General features: G+C 59.9%; 1 protein-coding gene across 5 annotated transcripts; it reads right to left on the bottom strand.

The window, feature by feature from the left end:
* Nucleotides 1-1,322: 1,322 nt before the first annotated feature.
* MTSS2 (MTSS I-BAR domain containing 2) lies at nt 1,323-20,535 on the bottom strand. Of its 5 annotated transcripts, none has more exons than XM_075995781.1 (14): nt 20,379-20,535; nt 15,837-15,898; nt 15,668-15,741; nt 14,821-14,905; nt 14,644-14,735; nt 14,476-14,550; nt 13,121-13,278; nt 12,681-12,788; nt 11,950-12,047; nt 10,285-10,507; nt 3,536-3,661; nt 3,076-3,252; nt 2,772-2,937; nt 1,323-2,645 (listed from the first exon to the last, which is right to left on the bottom strand). In XM_075995781.1, the coding sequence occupies exons 1-14, from the start codon at nt 20,445-20,447 to the stop codon at nt 1,873-1,875; spliced, it is 2,286 nt and encodes a 761-aa protein (XP_075851896.1). In that variant the 5' UTR covers nt 20,448-20,535; the 3' UTR covers nt 1,323-1,872. The 5 variants fall into 5 exon arrangements, with proteins under 5 accessions (XP_075851896.1, XP_012627891.2, XP_075851897.1 ...); XM_012772437.3 differs by having other exon boundaries at nt 3,587-3,661; XM_075995782.1 differs by having other exon boundaries at nt 10,285-10,411.
* Between the last annotated feature and the right edge of the window lie 493 nt (nt 20,536-21,028).

The following is a 21,028-nucleotide window of genomic DNA, read 5'->3' as shown; positions in this document are numbered from 1 at the left end:
CAAAATGAAAAATAAAATGAACGTAAAGACGTCCCCCAAACCAAAGTTTGTAATGCAGGAGGGGTGGTCGGATCCCAAGGGGGCGGGGCCTACAGGGTGGTCGCTAAAGCCACCAGGCGGGGGGTGTCCTGGGGATGGCAGGGCTTGGAGAGGGGGGAGTATGTACAGCCCTGGGGCAGAGGGGGGGCCTGTGCCACCCCTGCCTCCCCCCCATCTGAACCTCTGAAGCCCAGGCATGCCCCCCCACCACCATGGAGCCACCCCCAGGTAGGAGAGCTCTGCTTGCAGGGCCTCTAGGCCCCAGCCACCCCCTACCTGCCGCACCTCCCTGTTCCCATCACACTTTCCACTCCCTCTGCCCACCTGGGCAACCCCGTGGAGAACCCGCAACGGAAAGGCCACCCCCAGGCTTCCCTAACTGGTCACCTCTCCTGGCCACCAACCCAGGGGCTCTGGCGTCAGCCTGAGCTTGGACTAGTGACTCACAGGGTCTATTCTCCATCTGCACTGCCCGAGGGGCTCTGCGCACTCGGGGGCACCCCAGGCCCGCCTGCGCCCCACAGCAACACCGGTTCCTGGCACAGGAGCTGCCCGGAGCCCAGACCAGGCCCTGCGCTGTCAGGACCCAGGCCTGCTGCTTTCCTGACTCCAGGGAGGCTCCTGCTTTCTCCTCGAGACACACGGGACCACCTGGACCCCTTCTACTCGCCCTAGGTCACATGCTTTTACCTGCTGAGACTCGGCGTGACTAGGTGCGTAGGGCAGGGGGTACCTCCTCCTCCCCCGCATGGCCACCGCCGGCCGCGCTGTCCTAGGAAGGCATCTCCCCTGGCGACAGTCAAAGCCGTGCTGCCACCCAGCCGACAGGCGGGGCGCGGCCCTCCAGCTTCACTCTGGCTACACTTGCGACGTGGGAAACAATGGCGGCTTCCCCTGGTGTTGGGGAGCCGATTCCACGCTGCTCCTGCCAGGGGCCTGACCGGCCACGGTGACGGCCCCTTCCTTCCCAGACCCACACACCATCCTTACAGTCAGCTCCTTTTTATTATATTCATAAAATAACCCCCCTCCCCTTCTACCACTCCAGCCCCCACCCCCAAAAGTGGCTACAACTGTGACTCCAAAGTGCCACCAAGTTAAAGTATCGATGTGCCCGGATGAGAACCAGGCGTCTGACGCCAGCTCCTTTGAGGCTGCCCAGACGACCTGGCCTCAGGGCCCTACCCTGCTGCCCCAGCTGCTGAGGGGTGTCTCTCCCTGCCACCCCCTGCAGCCAAACTCACGGGGAGGGGAGGCGGGGGTGGCAGCCACCTCAGGGTCCCCAGCACTTCCTCCCTGAGACTTGACCTGGGCCCCCAGGCTCTGCTCCCCGACTTCCCCCTGCAGCCCCGGCCTGACTCACCCCACAGCCGCTGTGCCGCCCAGATGCAGAGCAGCCTGGGACAGGCAAGAGGGATGGAGGGTGCTTGGGCAGGGGGAGAGCCGGCATTCCAACAGGAGCCGGGGCAGCGCTGGCCCGGACAGGGGCTCAAGCTGTGGGTCCCAGGTCAGGGAGGACCGGGATGGCCCCTCTCCCATGGGCGGGGACCATGGCTCTGGTGCTCACCTGGGTGTGGAAGAGACAGGGCCTGCACGGAGGAAGGGGACAGAAACGTATAAAACGGGCTCCAACCCAGTTCAAGGCCCGAAGGCTCTGTCCTGGCGGGGTCTGTTAAGGAAGTCACCTCCTGCTTAAACGCTGGAATCCAAGCCGGGTGTGTCTCTCCATAAAGTGGCTCTGCCTGTGGCCTGGCCCTGCACTCGCTCCTGGCTGTGCCTCCGCTCCGAGTGGCCACTACTCCCAGGCCAGAGAGGGTGGGGAGGGCGGTGCCATCATAAGATGCGGGGTGCAGACCTGTCGTTGGTGACGGTCCTGCGGAGCCGGACCCCGCGGCGGATGGCCACCAGCATGTCTTCAGCCGGCGGGTCGCTGGTGGCCGCAGGAGGCGGGGTGGGCGTCTCCTCCGCGGGGGTGGCCGACAGGGCGGTGGGGAAGGGGAACTGGCCCTCGCCCAGGGCATGGGCGCCCGCCACCAGCTCGCCCAGCTTCTCCACCAGGCTGTGCCGGTTGGCGGCCAGCTGCTGCTGCTCCTCGTCCTCTGCCGCCCCGGGGTAGCTGGCAGCCTCCGGGGCCGGGCTGCCCCAGGCCGTGTTGGGCAAGCTGAGCCTCTTCGGGGAGGCCTTGGCGAGGTCTGCCGCCAGGGGCGAGGCGGCCTCGTCGGCGTAGAAGACGCACTCCTCGCTGCCCGCCCGGGTAGGCCCCACGTAGCCGGGCGAATCGGGCACCGTGGGCGTCTTCACGGGGACGATGGGCGGCCGGATGGGGATGGGGCCGGCGCTGGACAGGGCGCGACGCACGGTGGGCTTGGTGGAGGGCGTGCGGCGGATGGTGGCCACGCCGGGGGGCGCGCCTGAGGGCAGGCCGCTGGCGGAGGGCAGCCCCGCAGACGGCAGCCCGGCAGTGGAGGCGGGGCGCTTGGTCTGGAGGAGGCGGCGGTAGTTCTGGGCGATGTTGCTGTTGCGGGGGATGGTGGACGACTTGTCGAACTCGGGCGGGCCCTCGCTGTCTGCGTCCCCGTTCACGGAGTAGCAGTCGTAGTCGGAGCCTGGGGAATGCGTGCCGTCAGCCCAGGGGTCCACCCAAGGCTGGACGCGGAGAGGGAGGTACAGGGCCCCCTTGTGCGGCTGGGGCCCGGCTGTCCCCGGCGGGGCTGTGAGGGCCCAGCGCCTACCCTGGGAGGGGATGGTGTCCTCGGAGCAGGAGGGCGTGGTGGTCTGCGTGCTGTAGCCGCTCGAGTACTGCAGCGAGTCCCGGCTGCTCTTCTGGTGCTCGAGGCTCAGGCCACGGGTCAGCACCATGGCCAGGTCACTGGCCGCAGGGGACACCTCCTCACCGTGCTACGGGGTGGCAAAGCACAGGCTAGGACCTTGCCCCCCACATCCCGCTCTGCCCAGACACCAGAAGCCCCAGTAGGTGGCTGGAGCCGACCCTGAAGACCACATGCTGGGTCTCCGGGCACGGACCTGCCAGCTTACCTTGGCGGCAATGGTGGCAGGGGACATGCGGGGTCGCGGCACTTCCTCCCCACTGGGGCCCGTGGTGGCCCCGCTGGCGGGACCTGGCTCTGCGTCTCGCAGGAGTTCTACCCGGTCCTTCCTCCGCTGCAGGGTGGTGGCCGAGGACTGCTCGTGGGCGGCGGCCTTGGACCAGTCCTGGGGGGAAAAGGCGGGGGGAGCCAGGTCAGGGCACTCTTGGCCCTGCCACCCATGGCCTGGGGGCCCCTCCATGCGGCTGACACTCGGGGTGTCCAGGACCCTGAGGGGTCTGGGGCTCACAACCATGGCCAGAGTACAGAGCACCACTGTGACTCCTTGGTCCCACCAGGCCCAGGGGCAGGATGGGGCATCCCAGGAGGGACAGACGTGGCCGTGTGGGGAGTGACTGCAGGTGGTGCCCATGCAGCTGGTCGCTTGGGGACACACCCCTCCGGCTCACCCTGGGCCCTCCCTGCGGTGACGGTCCTGGGGCCGGGCGGGGGGCACTGACCGAGGTGGGGGAGCTGCACTCGCTCACAGACTGGCAGGTTTCCGAGGCCTCCGAGGACGCGGAGCTGGAGGACTTCTGCCGTGCCGAGGTGGCGGGGGGTTGCACAGACAGATAGGGGCCGGCAGGGCGGAAAGGAGAGAACAGTCCTGGTCACAGCACCGGCGTGCAGGGGGCGGGCGGTTTGACTCAGGGCCTCAGCCCACCCCCACCATGGCCACAGCCACCAAGAGTACACGTGTGGGCACTGCCCGCCCAGTCCTGAGGTTTGACCATAGGACTTGCTCGATGGCCTGACCGTGGGGGGCATAGGAAGGAGACACTAAATGTGGCATTTGGACCTTTGGTTTCAGCAGCGGGGTTGATAGTGTCACAGTGGGGACACAGGAAGTGCAGAGTGCCATCCCTCACCCGGTGAGCGGAGCTGCCTGTTAGGTCTCTACATGAGACACGGGCAACATGCTCACGCCTGCACTTCAGGGAGAAGTCAGGGTTGGAGCAGTGCAGGAGGCTGGGGGCAGGATGACGCCACCTGGGCAGCGTGGGGTCAGAGACAAGGGCCTGGGGCCATAGGAACGCTGACACGCAGCAGCTGTGACGAAGAGCAGAGTCGAGCAAAGGAGCACGACGAGCTGCTGGAGGAGCGGGAGCCATGTGCAGGCGATGCCATGGGAGTGAGGACAAGAGCTGGTGCTGGGGTCGGGGCAGCTGTGCTGCTGCAGCACCCAGTGCTGAGGGCAAAAGAGGGTCCACAGAAACCCTGAGGAAGGTGGTTGCAGCAGAATGGGACGAGGCAGCCCCTGTAAGAGTGGCCAGAAGTGAGAATGGCAGGCCTGGCTCTGGGCAAGGGGGTAGACACTAAAACAACTATAAACAATGAAGAAGGCCGGGCGCAGTGGCTCACACCTGTAATCCTAGCACTTTGGGAGGCCGAGGCAGGAGGATCGCTTGAACTCAGGAGTTCGAGACCAGCCTGAGCAAGAGACCCCATCTCTACTATAAATAGAAATTAGCTAAACAACTAAAAACAGAAAAAATTAGCCGGGCATGGTGGCGCATGCCTGTAGTCCCAGCTACTCGGGAGGCTGAGGCAGGAGGATTGCTTGAGCCCAGGAGTTTGAGGTTGCTGTGAGCTAGGCTGACGCCACAGTACTCTAGCCCAGGCAACAGAGTGAGACTCTGTCTCAAAAAAAAAAAAAAAAAAAAAAGAATGAAGAAAAATAAGCTTTCAAAAAATCAAGTTTGTGTAGAAGAAATAAAAAAAAAAAAATTAAAAAAAATAAGCGTGGGCACAGGACTGTGAACTCCCAAGCACGTGTGACAGGCAGGGGCTCCCAGGGCAGACACTGATGGGGCACAGCAGGAGGGAGCACATCAAGGTGCTCACCCCAGGAGCCGAGCTGGGGCGGCTGCAAGGGGATTAGTGCCTGTCCCTACCTCCCACCGAACTCTGAATCAAGAACAAGTTAGGTGCCCAGGTTTCCTACAGATTATAATGCACCAAGATCACCAAATAAAAGGCAACAAAACAGCAGAGGTTAAGGATTCAGAGGAAATAACAAATTCAGACTTTCAGCAATAGGGCTGTTCAATTAGAAAACTCAATGGAAAAGTTCAACATCCATTCATGGGAAAAAATAAAAGAAACAAAGACACTTAAATTAGGAATAGAAAGAAACTTCCTTAATCTGATGATTATCTGTAAAATTATTGATGCTTTCCCTGAGGTTGGAAAACAGACAAGGAAGCCTACTGTCATTGGGTCTAGTCAGCACAGTAAGTCTCAGCCAGTGCAATAAAGCAAGAAAAAGGAATACAAAGCAAAAGGATTGGAAAGGAAGAAACAATCACTATTTACAAATGACATAAAAGTATATGTAGAATCTGCAAAAGAATCCACAAACTGTCAGAATTAATAAGCGGTTTTAGCAAGGTTATTCCATATGAAGTCAGAAAAAAAAATCAATTGTATTCCTAAATACTAGCAGCTAATAGGAAAAAAACCCTAAAAAGGAAAAAAACAACAGTGTAATCTACAATAGTATCACTGAACATCAAATACTAGGGGAAAAAAATCCCACAACAGATTGCACAAGGTCTTTACATGAAAGCTACAAAGCATTAGTGAGAGAAGGGGTTGGAGCCCTAAATGAAGGGGCTTAGTGACCTTATAAAGAGACCCCTCGGGAGCCAGTTTGGCCCTGGCTCTGAGAGGGAAGAAGACAAAGCAGTAAGGTGCCACCTGCAAACCAGAAAGCAGACCCTTGCCGGACACCAGACCCGCTGGCACCTTGATCCTGAATGTCCCAGCCTGCAGGACTCTGCCAAGCACATTTCTGTGGTTGAGCTAGCCAGCCCAGGCGTCCTCAAACTACGGCCCGTGGGCCACAAGTGGGTGTTTTTGCCCGTTTGTTTTTTAACTTCAAAATAAGGTATGTGCAGTGTGCATAGGAATTTGTTCATAGTTTTTTTTTTTTTTTTTAACTATAGTCCGGCCCTCCAACGGTCTGAGGGACAGTGAACTGGTCCCCCGTTTAAAAAGTTTGAGGACCCCTGGGCTGGGTGCGGTGGCTCATGCCTGTAATCCTAGCACTCTGGGAGGCCCAGGCGATCAGATTGCTTGAGGTCAGGAGTTTGAGACCACGTCTCTACTATAAATAGAAATAAATTAATTTAGAAATTACTAATATATATAGAAAAAATTAGCTGGGTAGGGTGGTGCATGCCTGGAGTCCCAGCTACTGAGGCAGTAGGATTGCTTGAGCCCAGGAGTTTGAGGTTGCTGTGAGCTAGGCTGATGCCACGGCACTCACTCTAGCCTGGGCAACAAAGCAAGACTCTGTCTCAAAAGTTTGAGGACCCCTGAGCTAGCCAGTGTTATTGCAGCAGCCTGAACAGGCTACGACAGACAGTCTTTTCAATAAATCATTCCGGGTCAATTGGAAATCCTTACACCACACCCACCCCCCACACGTGACCACAGCCAATGCCACAGGAGCTGGGGATCTAAATGAAAACAGCAGAACAAGAAGGCTTTTAGAGGAAAACATCTTTGTGACCTTGGAGTATACAAAAATAAGCAGAACGTAAAAAAGCACTAACAATTTAAACATTGCATAAGTTGGACTATATTAAAACTAAGAACTGGTCTTTCAAAGATCCCATTAGGAGAGAAAAAAGGTACCCACAGAATAAGAAAAGGTAACCGATGAAGGACTTGCACCTACCCTATATAAAGAGCACTGTAAATCAGTAAGAAAAAGACAGACAACCTAAGTAGAAAAATGGGCAAAAGATTTGAACAGGTCCTTCACAAAAATGGCCTTTAAAAGTATGAAAAGGTAGCCAGGTGCCATGACGTATACCTGTAATCCCAGCTACTTGGGGAGGCTGAAGTGGGAAGATCACTTGAGCCCAGGAGTTCAAGGCCAGCCAGGGCAACATGGTGAGACCGTGTCTCTTAAAAAAAATATATAAGAGGGTGTTCAACCTCATCATCGTTAGGTAAATGCAAATTAAAATACAGGGTACCGCCACCACCATGTACCTGCCAGAATGGACAAAACGAAAAAGAGGCAAACACAGAGGGCTGGTCAGGATGTGGAGTAGCAACACACTACCATAGCCCTAACAGGAGGGGAAACGGGTACGGTCGCTTTCGAAAACCGGCAGGACCTACGGGACCAGGACAACGTGCGTATCCCCAGCGAGACTCAGCGATTCCACCCCTGGGTGTGGCCCCTCGCCACGGGGCATGCTAGGCTGTCGTCAGCAACACCACAGCCAGAAACGTGGAAACCATCCACATGTCCATGAAAATGTCTACACATGCTGTATATTCACACCGGGGAATGCGACACAGCAATAGGAATGATACACACCTCCACGAAAAACATGACGAGTCCCGTAAACGTCAGCCCGGGCCAAAGAGCCCAGGCAGAAGGGATACACACTTCCTGGTGCTCAAGGATAACAAAGGCAAGACCAATCTAGGCAGGACAGTGGTGACCCTTGCGGACTTCTGGGGGGTGACGGTTGTGCTGTTTCTTGTTCCTGGGGCGGGTTGCGTGGGCGTGCTCACTTTGTGCAGAATTACAGAGCTGCGTGCTCACCATGTATTTATTTCTCCACAGAATACTTCAATACATACGTTCCTAAAAGACTCGATGGTAATAGGTTGTCACCCATAGAATAAAGGAAATATTTACGAGTCCCTGTTGACATAAATAATTGGATATGTAAATAAATGAGGGGAAAGAGACAGATTTTTTTTTTTTTTTTTTTTTGAGACAGAGTCTTACTCTGTTGCCGGGGCTAGAGTGAGTGCCGTGGCGTCAGCCTAGCTCACAGCAACCTCAATCTCCTGGGCTCAAGTGATCCTCCTGCCTCAGCCTCCCGAGTAGCTGAGACTATAGGCATGTACCACCATGCCCGGCTAATTTTTTCTATATATTTTTAGTTGGCCAATTAATGTCTATTTTTAGTAGAGAAGGGGTCTCCCTCTTGCTTAGGCTGGTTTCGAACTCCTGACCTCAAGCAATCCGCCCGCCTTGGCTTCCCAGAGTGCTAGGATTACAGGCGTGAGCCACCGTGCCCAGCTGAGACAGATCTTTTCATGGTAGAATTCCAATGAGTAAAATACAGGAGGAATGATGGAAATAAAAAAAATCACTATTGTCACAGGTAAGAATCACCCATGGCTGCTAACCTTAGTGAGTGACAGTATGATGAGAAGCAGGGATAGCTGAAGAGTCTCGAAAGTGTCCCACTGCAAGAGACACTTCATCAATCACAAAGGAGAAAATAAGGACACTACGGTGGGGAAACCTGACAAATGCCACCTTAACCAAGAATGTCACCAGTCACTGGGCACGTGACATCATGTAGCCGACACGACGCACCAAGAAGGGCACAACGCCACTTCTGTGTTCTTGCCAAAATGTATAAAAACCTCTCATCCTAAACAGGAAGACGTCAGACAGACCCAAATTCAGAGACATCCTACACAATATCTGGGCGATTTCTGCAGGAGTATCAAAGTCACAAAAGACAAAGAGGGAAGGGACTGGGGAACAGTCACAGGTTGGAGAAGCCTAAGTGACATAAAAGTTAAACACAATGGAGGACCCTGTTTTGGATCCTGAACGAGGAAAAGGAGAAAGGAGAGAAAACTGGCAAAATTTGAAAAAAATCCATAGATGAGTTTGCAGAATTGTACCAGCGTTCACTTCATAGTTTTGAGAATTGTTCGGAGCTACGTGAGACATCAGCATCAGGGAGACCATGGGAAGGGTATAAGGGAACTCTCATTCCTTTTGCCACTTTTCTGCAAGTCTACAATGATTTCAAAATAAAAAGTTAAAAAAAAAAACCAAAAAAAAAACCCCAACCCTAAGTGGGTAGGATAAATAGCAAAAAAGGGAACTAGGTTGGAAAATAGAGGGAAGTCATCCAGGATATATATGAAAAAACAAGTAAGGGAAACTGAGTTAAGAGACGTAGAGAGACGTTGAGAGGGTCTGATACACGCTGAGCTGGAGTCCCAGCGGGAGTGAACAGAAAGAATGAAAGATGGAATAAAAGAAAACAGCTGAAAAGTCCCAGAGCAAATGAAAGACATCAATTTTGGTTTCTACCGAGGGAGGTTAAAATAAAACAAATCCACGTGGCAGATACACTGTAGCAAAACTAAAGAAAAGGCTTAAAGGTGGCCAGAGAGAGATGTCACATCACTTGCAAAGGGCAAGGATGTGCCTGAAGACAGAACTTTCCAACCAACAATGAAAGCCTGAACCATAGAAAAATACCTTCCAAGGGTGGAGAGAGAATAAATGTCACCCCAGAATCGTGACCCTGGCAAAACTAACTTTCAAGAAAGGATAAAATAAGGCATGTTTGTAAGTAAACAAAAACTGAGAGTTTATCATTATAGACCTATTCTAGAAGAACTTCTGAAAGATGTTCTTTACTTTATAAAGAAAGAAGATGACCTTAGAAGGAAGATTTGAGATGCAAGGAAAAATGATGAACAAAGGAACAATGTGTAAATGTGTGGGTAAATCTAAACAAATACTGTATGTATAAGATAATAAATTAAGAAGAAAAATGTCATTTGTGGGTACTATTAAAAAAAAGGAGAGAACAACATATAGCAGCTTTTAAGTTGAGAGGGCGTGGGCGATTGAAGTTAAAATATATTAAGGGCCTTGAATTATTCATGAGGTGGGGTTGTGAGTTTGCTGAGCATGCATGGTAAAATTTAAGGTAATCTGTAAAAGAACAGAAATAGAGTATAACTTGCAATATAGTAGAGGGGAAATATGAGAAAAGGAGAAACAAAAGGCAAAGGAAGAGACAAATGTAGCACAGGATAGAAAGAAAAAAGGTGTAAGTGCAAATATGTTACCAATCACAACAAATATAAATGGACTAAAATGCCAAATACAAGACAGAGATCAGATTGGACAAAACAGAAAATCTAGGCATACGCTGTTTATGAGAGACGCATCTGAAACATGAAGACATTGCTGAGCTTAAAATGTAAAAGACGGAAAATGATATTATATGATAACATGATGACACTGAGCAAACACAGGCCCTGGGGACCTCTAGACCAGTCTCAACAGCTGTAGTGGCCCCACACATGGATAGCCTGAGGCTGCCATGGGACTCCTGCAGCCCACCCCGGCTGTCCCCCTCACCTGGCTGGTGATGTCTGAAGGCATGGGCGAGGGAGGCTTGGAGTAGGTGGTGTCCTGGGAGACGAAGCCAGAGTCGTGGGAGGAGACGCTGGAGAGGCGGGCGGTGGCGGTGGCTGGCTGTGCCAGGCTGCGGTAGCGACAAGTGGAACTGGGTGAGTATGTTTGGGCACCCCCTGGCCACGGGGCTCCGCCACCCTTGGCACTGCTACTGCTGCTGGGGGCGCTGGGGGCGGAGGAGGAGGGCAGAGCAGCCGGACAGGGAGAGACAGAGGAGTGTGTTTGGGGGAGGGTGACAGACGAGGGTGGGGGAAAGAGGTGAGGGGCAAAGGAAGGAAAAGACAATGTCAGACTAGGAGGTCCTGAGACCCAGGCACTACAGAGGAGCTGTGTTCTGAGAGGCAGGGTAGGGCCGGAGAAGGGGACACCCAGCCCACGCCCCTGGAGTGCCCCAGTGCCGATGGGGCCATGGTCAGGGCAGGCCCAGGGTGAGTCAATCTGTCTCCTACTCTGCCATTAAGAACAGTAGTCCTTAGGTTAACCACGGGGAAACTGAGTCACCATATAATTAAACCCTCAGAACCAGATGCAAGTCAGATCATCTCTAAACTGATTCTCAAAGTCTGGTATTGGCCATCCAATTCCAACTGGGTGTCTAACATGGTGACGGTCTGCTTGGACATGGAATACAGTTGCCAGGCGCGTCCTGGACCCACCATCACCCTCATCCGCTCTATCCCCTCGAGGGTGCCCACCCTCCGCGGCGCACACCCTCCGCACAGCCCCTGCACCCTTGGGCAGTGATCCTAGCAGCGGACGTCGCCTTCCTCCTGAGTAACCGTGAAGCCCCCCAGCCTCGGCCCCTGCTCCTACGTCTCCCTGAATGAATCCTTCCTCCGGTGACTGCCACCTGCCCAGGGTCTGATGGCCTCCTGGGGGTCCAGCCAGAGGTGACACTGGGGAGAGGGACGCCTGGCACAACAGGGCCCCCAACACCACCAACTTGCCCTGCGCTCACTGCCGTCCTCATCCAAGGAACCCTGAATTGTAAATGTCCCCTCCAAGTCCGGCCCTGGTGCCAGTCAAGAGAGGGCCCCTGATCCCGAGCTCACGATCCCCGGCCTCTCCTCAGCTCTGAGACACCCGTAGGGACAACCTGGGCCGAGGCGTGAGCCTGTGGCAGCTCTGTGGGAACCAGCCAGGCTGAAGTGTCCTTTACCTTGTGGCCTCAGCACAAATTTCCAGAAGCCTCCCCCTCCCCAATGTTAGATTCTGTTACCCCCCACTGTGCTTGGCCTGGCAGAGTTCAGTGGTTAAATGCTGGGACTCTGTGCCTCAGTTTCCCCTTCTGAGAAATGGAGATGACACCACACCTGACACAGTGGGGGTAGGATTCGATGAAAAAATGCATAAAGCACTGAGCACAGCACCTGGCACAGTTAATGCTCTATAACTGAAGCTGCGACTGCCGCCCCCCAACTTTCCTGCCAACAAAGGCCTGAGCCAGCAGCAGTCTGGGAGGATGGAGCATGTTTTTCATCTACATTTGCAAATTCCTTGGCTGATGTAAAAGTCGTGTGAGTCCCAGGGGCCTGAAGTGTCTGCCCTGCGACTTGGCCGGGAACGTCCCCGTTCCCCCTCGGGACACTGCCCTCCACCCGCACTGACCTGCACATGCTGGACTTCCGGGAGTTGGAGCTGCTGGGTGACGAGGGTGGGGTCTGGTAGGACCAGCTGTAGTCTGAGCCCTTCAGGTCTTTGATCACCTGGACAGGGACACAGATGGGGGTCACTGGAGGCAGCCCGAGAGCTAGTAGGGCCAGAGGGCACCACCCACCTTCTTCCCGATTGAGAACCACACCCTAGGAGAAGACCTGTGAGTCTGAAGGTCCCTCCCCTAGCTTTCTCCTAACGTGGGGAGCAGGGAGAAAGCTGGTGACATTTGGAAGTGTTTAGCAGACAGTTGTGCATGCATTAAGTGCCTAAGCAGTGCAAGGCCATGTGGGCTGTCAGGTAGCACTGGTCCAAGTGCAGTGGAGCCGGGTGGGGGGTGAGGGGGTGCAGTTGTACCTAGGTCTCGGAGAGGTGACAGGGTTTCTGGGGGTGAGTGGCAGGCTGGCATCACCAGGTGGAGCCTGGCTGGGGTCTCGCTCAGGGCTCCGCCCCCCATAGATCCAGGACTCTGCCCATCTGCTCTCTGTCTGAGACCCCCGCTGGGCCTGGGTGCCCCACCCCCTCACCTGGACAGGTGCTCCTGGACACCCCACGGCTCGTGCTGGAAGGTGTCTGGTCTGCCACCCCCAGCTGCCTCCCACAAATGCTGTCCCCTTCTCTCTTTTACTGTCACCAACCAAAGGCAGCCCCTCTCCTCCCGCCCCTGGCCCCAGGGGTGGCCGCACCTGCTCACTGGCGGGCGGCAGCTTGTGGGGCTCGGCGGTCAGCACGACCAGGTCGTCGATGATGCCCTGCAGGTGGGTGATCTCCCCCAGCATGGTCAGCTCTCCGTTCTGAGGATGCAGCCAGTCAGACCCGTGGGCCCTGCCGCCCGCCCGACCGCCCTGCAGAAACAGGCCCCTCCTCCCTCACCCCTCCCTGGCTAACCAAGGCCACTTGGGCTGGTGGAGGCCGGTCCCATCCAGCACAGCCCGAGTCGCTGGCACAACTGTCTGTCCGGACCCACCAGTGCACAGTGAGCTACGAGACCGGCCTCTAGGCCAGGAGCATGTGGCCTAGGCACCCCAGCCAGGGATCGCTGAGAAGCGGCCTTTCTTGGAGGCGGAGAGGTCAACCCTAGACCCAGCCCAAGCCAGTGGGGCCTGCAAGTCCCCACGGGACCCACCACGACAGGCTGCAGGAAGGTGATGAAGGTGCAGAAGCGGCCCCGCTCCTCGGTGAGCGCCCGGCGCACCGCCTGCTTCTCCGTCTCCTCCAGCAGCAGGTACATGTCGTTGACGTCCTGCAGGGCGCTGTCCAGCTGCGGCTGCAGGTCTCCTTTGCCTGGAGGGGGTGGGAGGAGAGGCCGCGCTGGGGACGCTGGCCCTGCTCGCTGCAGCCATGGCTCACAGGCCCCTTTAGTGGTGTCCCCGACCAGGGCGCTGAAGCTGCCGTGGGGCCAGGGGACTGGGGACGGCAGTCGGGACTCTGGGGCTCATGGAGGGGCTGGTCCCACCAGAGCAAGTAGAGAGGACAGACAGACACCACACACAGGAACGACACCAAAGCTGCAAAGCCAGCCAGGACCTAGGGTAGCCTCAGGGTGGCTCTCAGGGCCCAGGAACACTGCTGGCCACACGGGTGCCCTTACTGCCTGTGTAAGGGACCCCTCACCTCATGGCCCGGGGAGCAGGGAGGAAGCAGGACAGAGAGGGTGTGGGCTCAGCTACAGGCCAGGCCGCTGCAGGGCGGGGTCAGGAGAGCTAGGGGCTGGGCCTTGGGGTCAGGGAAGGAGGCTGCCTCAGTGTGGGTCCCCACTCAGCTCAGAAGCCACACACAAGGACAGCAACAATGACACAAAGCAGCAGCAAGAAAGAGAGAGGCAACAGGATGGCGTAGAGATGGTCAGACAGCAAGTGGGGAGGTGACAGACAAGGTCACAGGGCTGGCCCAGGAGGGGCAGGGTGGCCAGGGCCTATGCCCCCCACCCTGCCCCAGCCACCCCTCCTGGCCTGGCAGACTGACCCAGCAGTGGCCCTGGACTCATCCCTGACCAGGGGGCCCCAGGAGCCCCAAGGGTACTGTGCCCCAGGCCCCTCCCTCCGGGGACCAACTGCCTTCCTCGCTCCGCCTAGGCCTGGAGAGGTTCCTTCCAATGGCCCTGAGCTGGGGGAGACAGACAAATGCGACAAGGACGGGAGGAGCAGCTGGAGGGACGGACATTTGACTTACCAAGTAGCTCTACAGGAAAGATGTGGGAGGAGGAGAGGAGAGACAGAGAAAGAGAGAATGTGTGAAAGACAGCCGGATGGACAGAGCCACTCCTGGGGGCGTGCCTGCGCCTCTTGGGCCTGCCATGGTCTCCCTGGGGGAGGAACTGGGCTGGGTCTGGGGTGCAGGGCAGCCCCCTCTGTCCCACCCAACAGGTTGGAGGGGCCTTTGTTGGGGATGGAGCCCCTGCAGCCAGGAAGATGCCTGGGGAGCCCCAGGGGCCGTGGAGGGGGCCTGTGGGGCAGTGACAGGGGCAGGCGCGGGCCCCACCTTTGCGCGCCTTCTTCTGCAGCTTCAGCGTGTCGGAGGACTTCTTCTTGATCTCGTGCCGAGCCCGCTTGTACTCTGCGCAGAGGGGGAGAGGGGAGCGCTCTACTGGGGGTTCCCACGCAGTGGGGTGGGGGGGTGGGGCGGGAAGGCCGGCAAAGCCCCGCCCACCTTTCGCGTGGTCCTTGTCCAGCTGGTTGGCCGACTTCTTCCAGTCCTCGATGCGCTCCTGCAGCGGGTTGATGAGGCTCTCCAGCAGCGCGCTGCAGGGGGGGGCGCGCGGGTCAGCTCAGCCAGGGCCGCCCAGGACCCCGCCAGCGTCCCCCACCCGCCCGCGGGCCCACTCACTTGGTGAACTGCCGCAGCTTGGTCTCGATGCTGCGGTGGCGCATGCACATGCGCGTGAGCGCCGAGCCGATGTCCCGCGTGGCCCCTGGCGAGGCAAGCGCGCGGCGTGGGACGGGGCCCGCCGGGGCTCCGCAGTCCCGCCTCGGGCCACGAGGGGGCGCACGGCCCGCGAAGGCCGAGCCCACGATCCCGCTGCGCACAGCGGGGACTTGATCCTCCTCGATCCTTCCTGAGCTCCTCCTCTGTACCAAGGCCCTGGCCATCCCGGCCACGCCGGTCTCCTCCTGGGCAGGCCAGCAGCCTCCCCTCTCTCCCAGCTAGGAGAGGCCGGCGCCAACCACTGTCCAAGGCACGCTACCCAAATCCCCCTCCAGCCCCTCAGGGAACCTTGTCCAGGTGTGCCCAGGTGAGAGAGCCAGCACATGCCCAAGGACCGGAGGAGCAGGAGCCCCAGGTCTCTGCTATCATGACCAGAGGACGCGTCACACCCCACGGAGGATGGAGCGCTCACCTGCCCCCCCCACCGCATGCTCTCAGAAGGGCGTAGGGAGATGGGTGCCAACAAGCTGTCACAGACTCGCTGGCCAGAAGCCCGAACTGGGACTGAGGGGTCAAGCCAGATGCCCACGGCAAGAAGGGAAGCCGCATGTAGCATCCCCGTCACCACTCACCCCCTCCTGCTTGCATGCCTCCTGTGACGAGGGGCTCACTCTCTCCATAAGCAGCCCATTCCACTAGGCAGCAGCCTCAGGGCCTGGTCCTCTCCCTGGCCCATACCCTACTCAGACTTAACATGCTCCGAGCCCACCTTGGGGTGTCCCCAAGCCCCAGCCTCGCCCCTGCCCACCTCGGGTGTTGGTGGCCATGTCAGCCACTTTCTGGAAGGCATCCAAGAAGGCCACAGCAGCCAGCACAGTGGTCCTGGGGAGACGGACAGTGGCATGGATCGCCAGTGGGTGGGACGTTCCCCCTCCCCTACCTGCCCCTCCCCAGCTGGGGCACCCTGACAGCCTCACCTCAGCTGGGAATGCAGCTTTGTGGCCTTGGAGTTGAAGTCCTCCCAGATGGGGTAGGAGCTCTGCAGGGAGACGGAGAGGAGGGTAGCCCTGGGGGCTGCAGGGCTCCCCCTGCCCTGGGCTCCCACATGCCTCGTCCAGACTCTGCCAGTTTCTGGGAGAGTGGCCCTGTCCCTGCAGAGAGGGACTCCGGGCCCTCTGGAGGAGAGAGGACCGAGGACAGAGCCACCAGGCCTGAGGAGGGCCCATCCTTGCTTTACTGAAAGTCGGGAAGTCCGTCCTACTGTCTACAGCAGGTGACCGTTTCGGCCCCTGTCCTTCCTCAGGGAGACAGAGCAGCCAATGGCAGGTTCTGTCTCCTCAGGGTTTCCCAGGGGCCTGGCAGTAATCTGGGCAGAGTCCCACGAGGGCACCATGTTTCCCAGACACACACCTGGGACGGTGGCGGCTGACCAGCCCACCTGCCTGGGGGGCAGAGGCACAGTGTGGAGGCTGGCAGGGTGTGAGGCACACCCGGTCCAAACTGGGGCCTCCGGGAGCCACTGCCCCATACCCTGCACCCTGGGTGCAGCCGGCCGGCCAGCCAGCCCAGGCCAGCAGCAGTGGCTCCCAGGCCCGGGCCAGCCTGTCCGGGACAACCAGGCCCCGGCTGAATGGGGCCTTGTGCGGCCAACAGAGCCACCTTTCTCCACCCCCTGCGCCCCTCCCCTCCTGGGGGAACAGTGTGGCCTTTATCCCAGCCTGGCCCGAGGCTCCAAGTTGGGAGGGGGTTTCCCAGGAGGGAGGTCGGGCTCCTGGCGACCAAGCTGTCCCGTCTGATGAAGGGGCTTTTCTGGCTAATGCGCTCACCCCATGGCTGCGGGGGGCCTGGCCCGAGGGCCCTGTGGAGGCTTTGGTCCTTGAAGGGGAGCCCTGGGCCAGCCAAGCCCCAACCCGAAGGGGCTGCTGCCCCCCCCCCACAGGATGGGGACTGTGGGGTGGGGCTTTTCCCGAGGAAAGGGATGGCACAGACCCCGGCTGGGACCCAGGGTGGGCCTGGCTGGCTTCTCCAGGCGAGGAGAGCTTGCAGGGGTGGCGAGGGGACAGCAGCTTCCGCACCTCTCTCCCCTTTGAGCCCAGCCCAGCCAGTGTCCAGGGAAAGCAAATATTTGGGAAGTGCCCAGAGGCTGGAGCAAGACCGGGAGGCTGTGGGTGGGCTGTCCCCACGCGGGCACAGCTCAGGGGAGAGGGGCCCGGGAGGCCATCCCTAGCAGTCCTGAGGGGCTGACCCCTGCCTGGGGAACCCCAGGGGTCTTCTGAAAGGGGGCGTCCTCCCACCACTCGGACCCCGTTCCCCACCCAGCCTTGAAACCCTGCTAAGGCCTCCCTCCAGGGAGCAGAGAAGCCCCTAGGAGTGCGGGTGTGTGTGTGGGGTCCAGAGCCAGCTGTTCTAGCCCCCAGGAAACCTCCTTAGCCCCCTCAGCAGCCCCTGGGCAGGCTCAGATTAAGGGCTCTCCAGTGGGGCAGAGACGCGATGGGGCACAGGGGCCAGGCCCAGCCTCCCCTGGACAGCTGGAACTACGCGCCTCAGCCTCTGAGGACCTGGGACTCTACCGCCTTCCAGAAGTGATCCACGTGGGACCCCAGAGGCAGGGGGTTGAGGGACAGAGCAGCCAGTCCTCAGGAAGAATGACCTCAGCCTTCACCTGGGCCCAGGAGAGGAATACTATTGCTGCCCCTGTGTTACAGATGGGGAAACTGAGGCCCACGGAGGTTAGCTGACTTGCCAAAGCCACAGCATGGCCAGGTGAGGATCTGATCCTATGTCTGGGGTCACTAATGTCAGGTAGAGGGACCCTCTGATGAGCAGAGACATGAGCACCTGAGCCTCAAGGCTGGGGAGGTGGCAGGGACTGGGCCAGCCAGCTCTGCCCCAAGCAGTGGCTTCTCTGAAGCGGGAGGTGGGGGCTTGTCACTAAGGTGTCCAAGCGGACGGGGATGAGACTGACGGGGGTCCTTCCCAGTCTGGCAGCGGCTGTGGTTCAGATGTGGGGTGCGGGCAAGCAACGCAGGCTCTGGCCCGGAGAGTGGCCTTTCCCGGTGGCCCTGGGCCAGGGCTCCCGCGGCCTCAGAGTCTTCACAGGACTGGACCCGCCTCACGGGGTCAGTGTGGGGACTCCAGGAGGCCCTGCGTGGAGGGCGCCTGGCACAGGGCCCGTGCCCAGTAAGGCCCAGTCAGTGCTGGCTGCAAGAGAGGACACAGGCCCTGTCCCTTGGCCAGGAGCCCCCCACAGAGGCCTGGCCAGGGCTCATGTGTCTGGTGACGCTCCCCACTCTTGGGGGCACAGACAAAGATGACCACCCCATTTTCTGGATGGGCCAGTGCTGGGTGGAGGTGCCATTCCCGTTGCTGAAGGGGCTGTGCCCTATCCCCATGGGCAGGTCCCTGCCACCCCCCCCTGGCGTCAGTGGGCAGCCCGACATGGGTGGGAACCTGGCCCAGGTGTGCGAGGCGCAGAAGGCAGCGAAGGCTCCTGCAGGCTCCCGGCTCCCTAGCTGGTGTCTTCTCCAGGCCATTTAGGCCCCAGGTATGGCCTGGGGAGCCCCTTCTCCCCTCTGTGCCTCCCGGCTCAGGGTCTCCTACAGGCCCCAGGGAGGGCTGTCGTAGGGCGCGTGCATGCGCCGTGGGGCAGCCCCATGGGCCAGCTGGCTAACGGCCCCCTCCGCCTCTGAAGCCCTGCTTCCTCTGCGGCTCAGGCCACGGAGAAGCTGGCCCCCAAATCCAGGTGGTCAGTCTCCAGGTGGCCCAGTCCCTTTCTCTGCCCTTAGCCAGGGCCCCTGAACACAGGCATGTATCATAGGTAGGGACGTATCTGCACTTGGCATGACCCCAATTCAAACCTCTCCGGTTTTGCTTCCGAATGTCAGAAAATCCTGCTGATGTCTAGCCCAAAAATCTTGCTACTATCTGGGCCCAATTTCTTTCTGTCTCATCCCAAAGTTCCTTGCAAGCTGGCAGGAAAGAGGGAGGGCAATGGTCCCGGTCCTGTTCTCCAAGCAAAAGCTGCTGCTCCCTGCAGTGGCAGCTAAGAGGCTGCGGGGCCGGGGGAAGGCGCCACCCTCAGCCAGCCCTGGGAGTGCTGGGGGAGGGGAGGGTGGTCTGGGCAGCCCAGTCCCGGAATGGGATCCTGGGGCTGGGGCGTCCACAGCGCAGGTGGGGCTGCTTGGGGCCAGCTAAAGGGCCTGCACATGGAAGTACAGGGGTTTGAGTCCCTGGGAAGCGACGTAAGGAGGGAGTGCTATGCTCCATGCTGCTACCTGGGTAGTCCCGGGCTGGCTGGCTTCAGGCCTCTTCCTGGGGGGCAGGATCTGGCAGCTGCCCCTGTGGCTGTCCCCCTGGCAGCCCCGACCTCACAGGGGCTGTCCTAACACTGTGGTGTCCCCCTCGCCCCCCCCCCAGTGGGATTCTGTGTTGTACACTTGGCGCGTTTGTGCAGGGCTAGGGCGGGGGTGCCCTCAGGAGTTCCTGTGGGGAGCACAGTCCCAGTTCTGTCCCTTGCTCCTCCTGTCCCCTCAATCCTGCCCCTTCATCCTAGACTAAGGAAGGGGCAGAGGAGACGAGCAGGAATGCTGGGTCCTGGAGCTGGGCCCTCCCTGCCTAGTTAGCCTGGGGCAGCCCTGGCCTCTTTGGGGGAGAGGGTCCCCCTGACCCCCAGGATGAACAGTGAGGGCTGCCGTCAGACGCAGGGTGAAACAGTCTCCTTAATGACCTTGAACCATTCCCAGGCCTCAGTTTCCACACCTGGTGAGGTGAGCCAGGAATCGGTGGCCTGCTTCAGCCTGACCTTGGGCAACCACAGGGGTGGCGGAGTGGAGCTTGGGCCGGGAATGGTGTGGGAAACGCGCTACCGAGAGGTTGTTCCTCCAACCCCAACCTTCTCCCTGCCTCCTCCCAAGGTGACGGCAAAGGCCTTAGCCTTGGGAGGCAGGGACACTCAGCCTGGAGACCCCAGACCCCGGCGTCTGGGCTTCCCGGGGCTTGTTTGGGGGGGCGGGGCTGGGGGCGGCAGTCTCAGGGTCAGGCGGGCGCAGACGCGCGCCGGCGGGGAAGGAGTTAACGGTTCTCCCCTTTATTATTTTTTCCAGCTTTGGCGGTGACAGTATTGTCTGGGCTCCGGGGCGACCGGGACAGGGGTGTGGGGGGGCATGGTGGTGGAACGGGGTGGAGGCTGGTGAGACCCCGGACCCCTTAAAGGGCTGGAGCCAAACCTCCCTCTCGGGCTGCGGGTCTGGGGCACGAGGAGCCCGCGTGTGCGCAGGCTCGGTTCGGAACCCCGCAGGCGACCCTGGGCACCGCACGGACACCCCGACCCACGAGCACCCAAACCCCCAGACGGGCACCCGGAGACGCGGGCGCACAGCAGACGCGGGCAGGACACGCTCAGACAAGGACACGCAGACGCCGCGGCGCGCGGCCACAGCGGGGCACGGCCGCCCGCCGCCACGCGCCCCCGGGGGGACACACGCCCGCACCGCGCGCCCGGCCCCGCCGCGCCCCGTTACCTTCATGTCGTTGACAATGGCCTGGAAGAGCCCGCCCAGGGCGCCGCACTCCTTCTCCGCCGTCTCCATGCTCGGGCCGGGCGGCGGCGGGCGCTCCGGGGCGCGGGGCCGCGCGGGGGAGGGGGCCGGGCCGCGGCGGGCGCTCGCTCCGAGGCCGCGCCGGCCTCCCGCCTCCGGGCCGCGCTCAGCGGCCGGCCGCGCCGCGCTCGGGGGTCGCGGGCCTGCGGCGGGCGGCGCGGGCCATGTCGCGGCGGGCAGGCGGGCGGCGCGGGGGGCGCGGCGCGGGCAGCTGGCGGCGCGGCCCGGGCGCGGGGACTGGCGCGGCGGCGGTAATCCGAGCCGCCGAGGCGCGCGTCACGTGGGCGCGGGGGGAGGGCCGCGGGGAGGGGGCGGGCCCGCGGGGGGGTTGTGGGAAAGGCCGGCGGGCGCAGGCCCGTTCGCGGCCAGCAAGCGGCTTTGAAATCCGAGCCCGGCGCTGCCAGACTGGTCGGGCGAGCGGGGCCGGGGGGCGCGGGCGCCACCGCGCGTCCGGGGCGGCGCTGGGGCGGGGCCCGCCCTGCCCACGCGGGAGTGGATGGCGGCTTGGGTCGCGGCGCCACGGCTGGGGGCTCGACGCCACCTCCCGGCCTTTGGTCTCGGGGCGGTGGGCA

The sequence above is a fragment of the Microcebus murinus genome, chromosome 20, assembly GCF_040939455.1.
Source record: "Microcebus murinus isolate Inina chromosome 20, M.murinus_Inina_mat1.0, whole genome shotgun sequence".
Classification (NCBI taxonomy): domain Eukaryota; kingdom Metazoa; phylum Chordata; class Mammalia; order Primates; family Cheirogaleidae; genus Microcebus; species Microcebus murinus.
The sequence above is the reverse complement of the archived record's forward strand: the minus strand, read 5'-3'. Positions and strand labels throughout refer to the sequence as shown.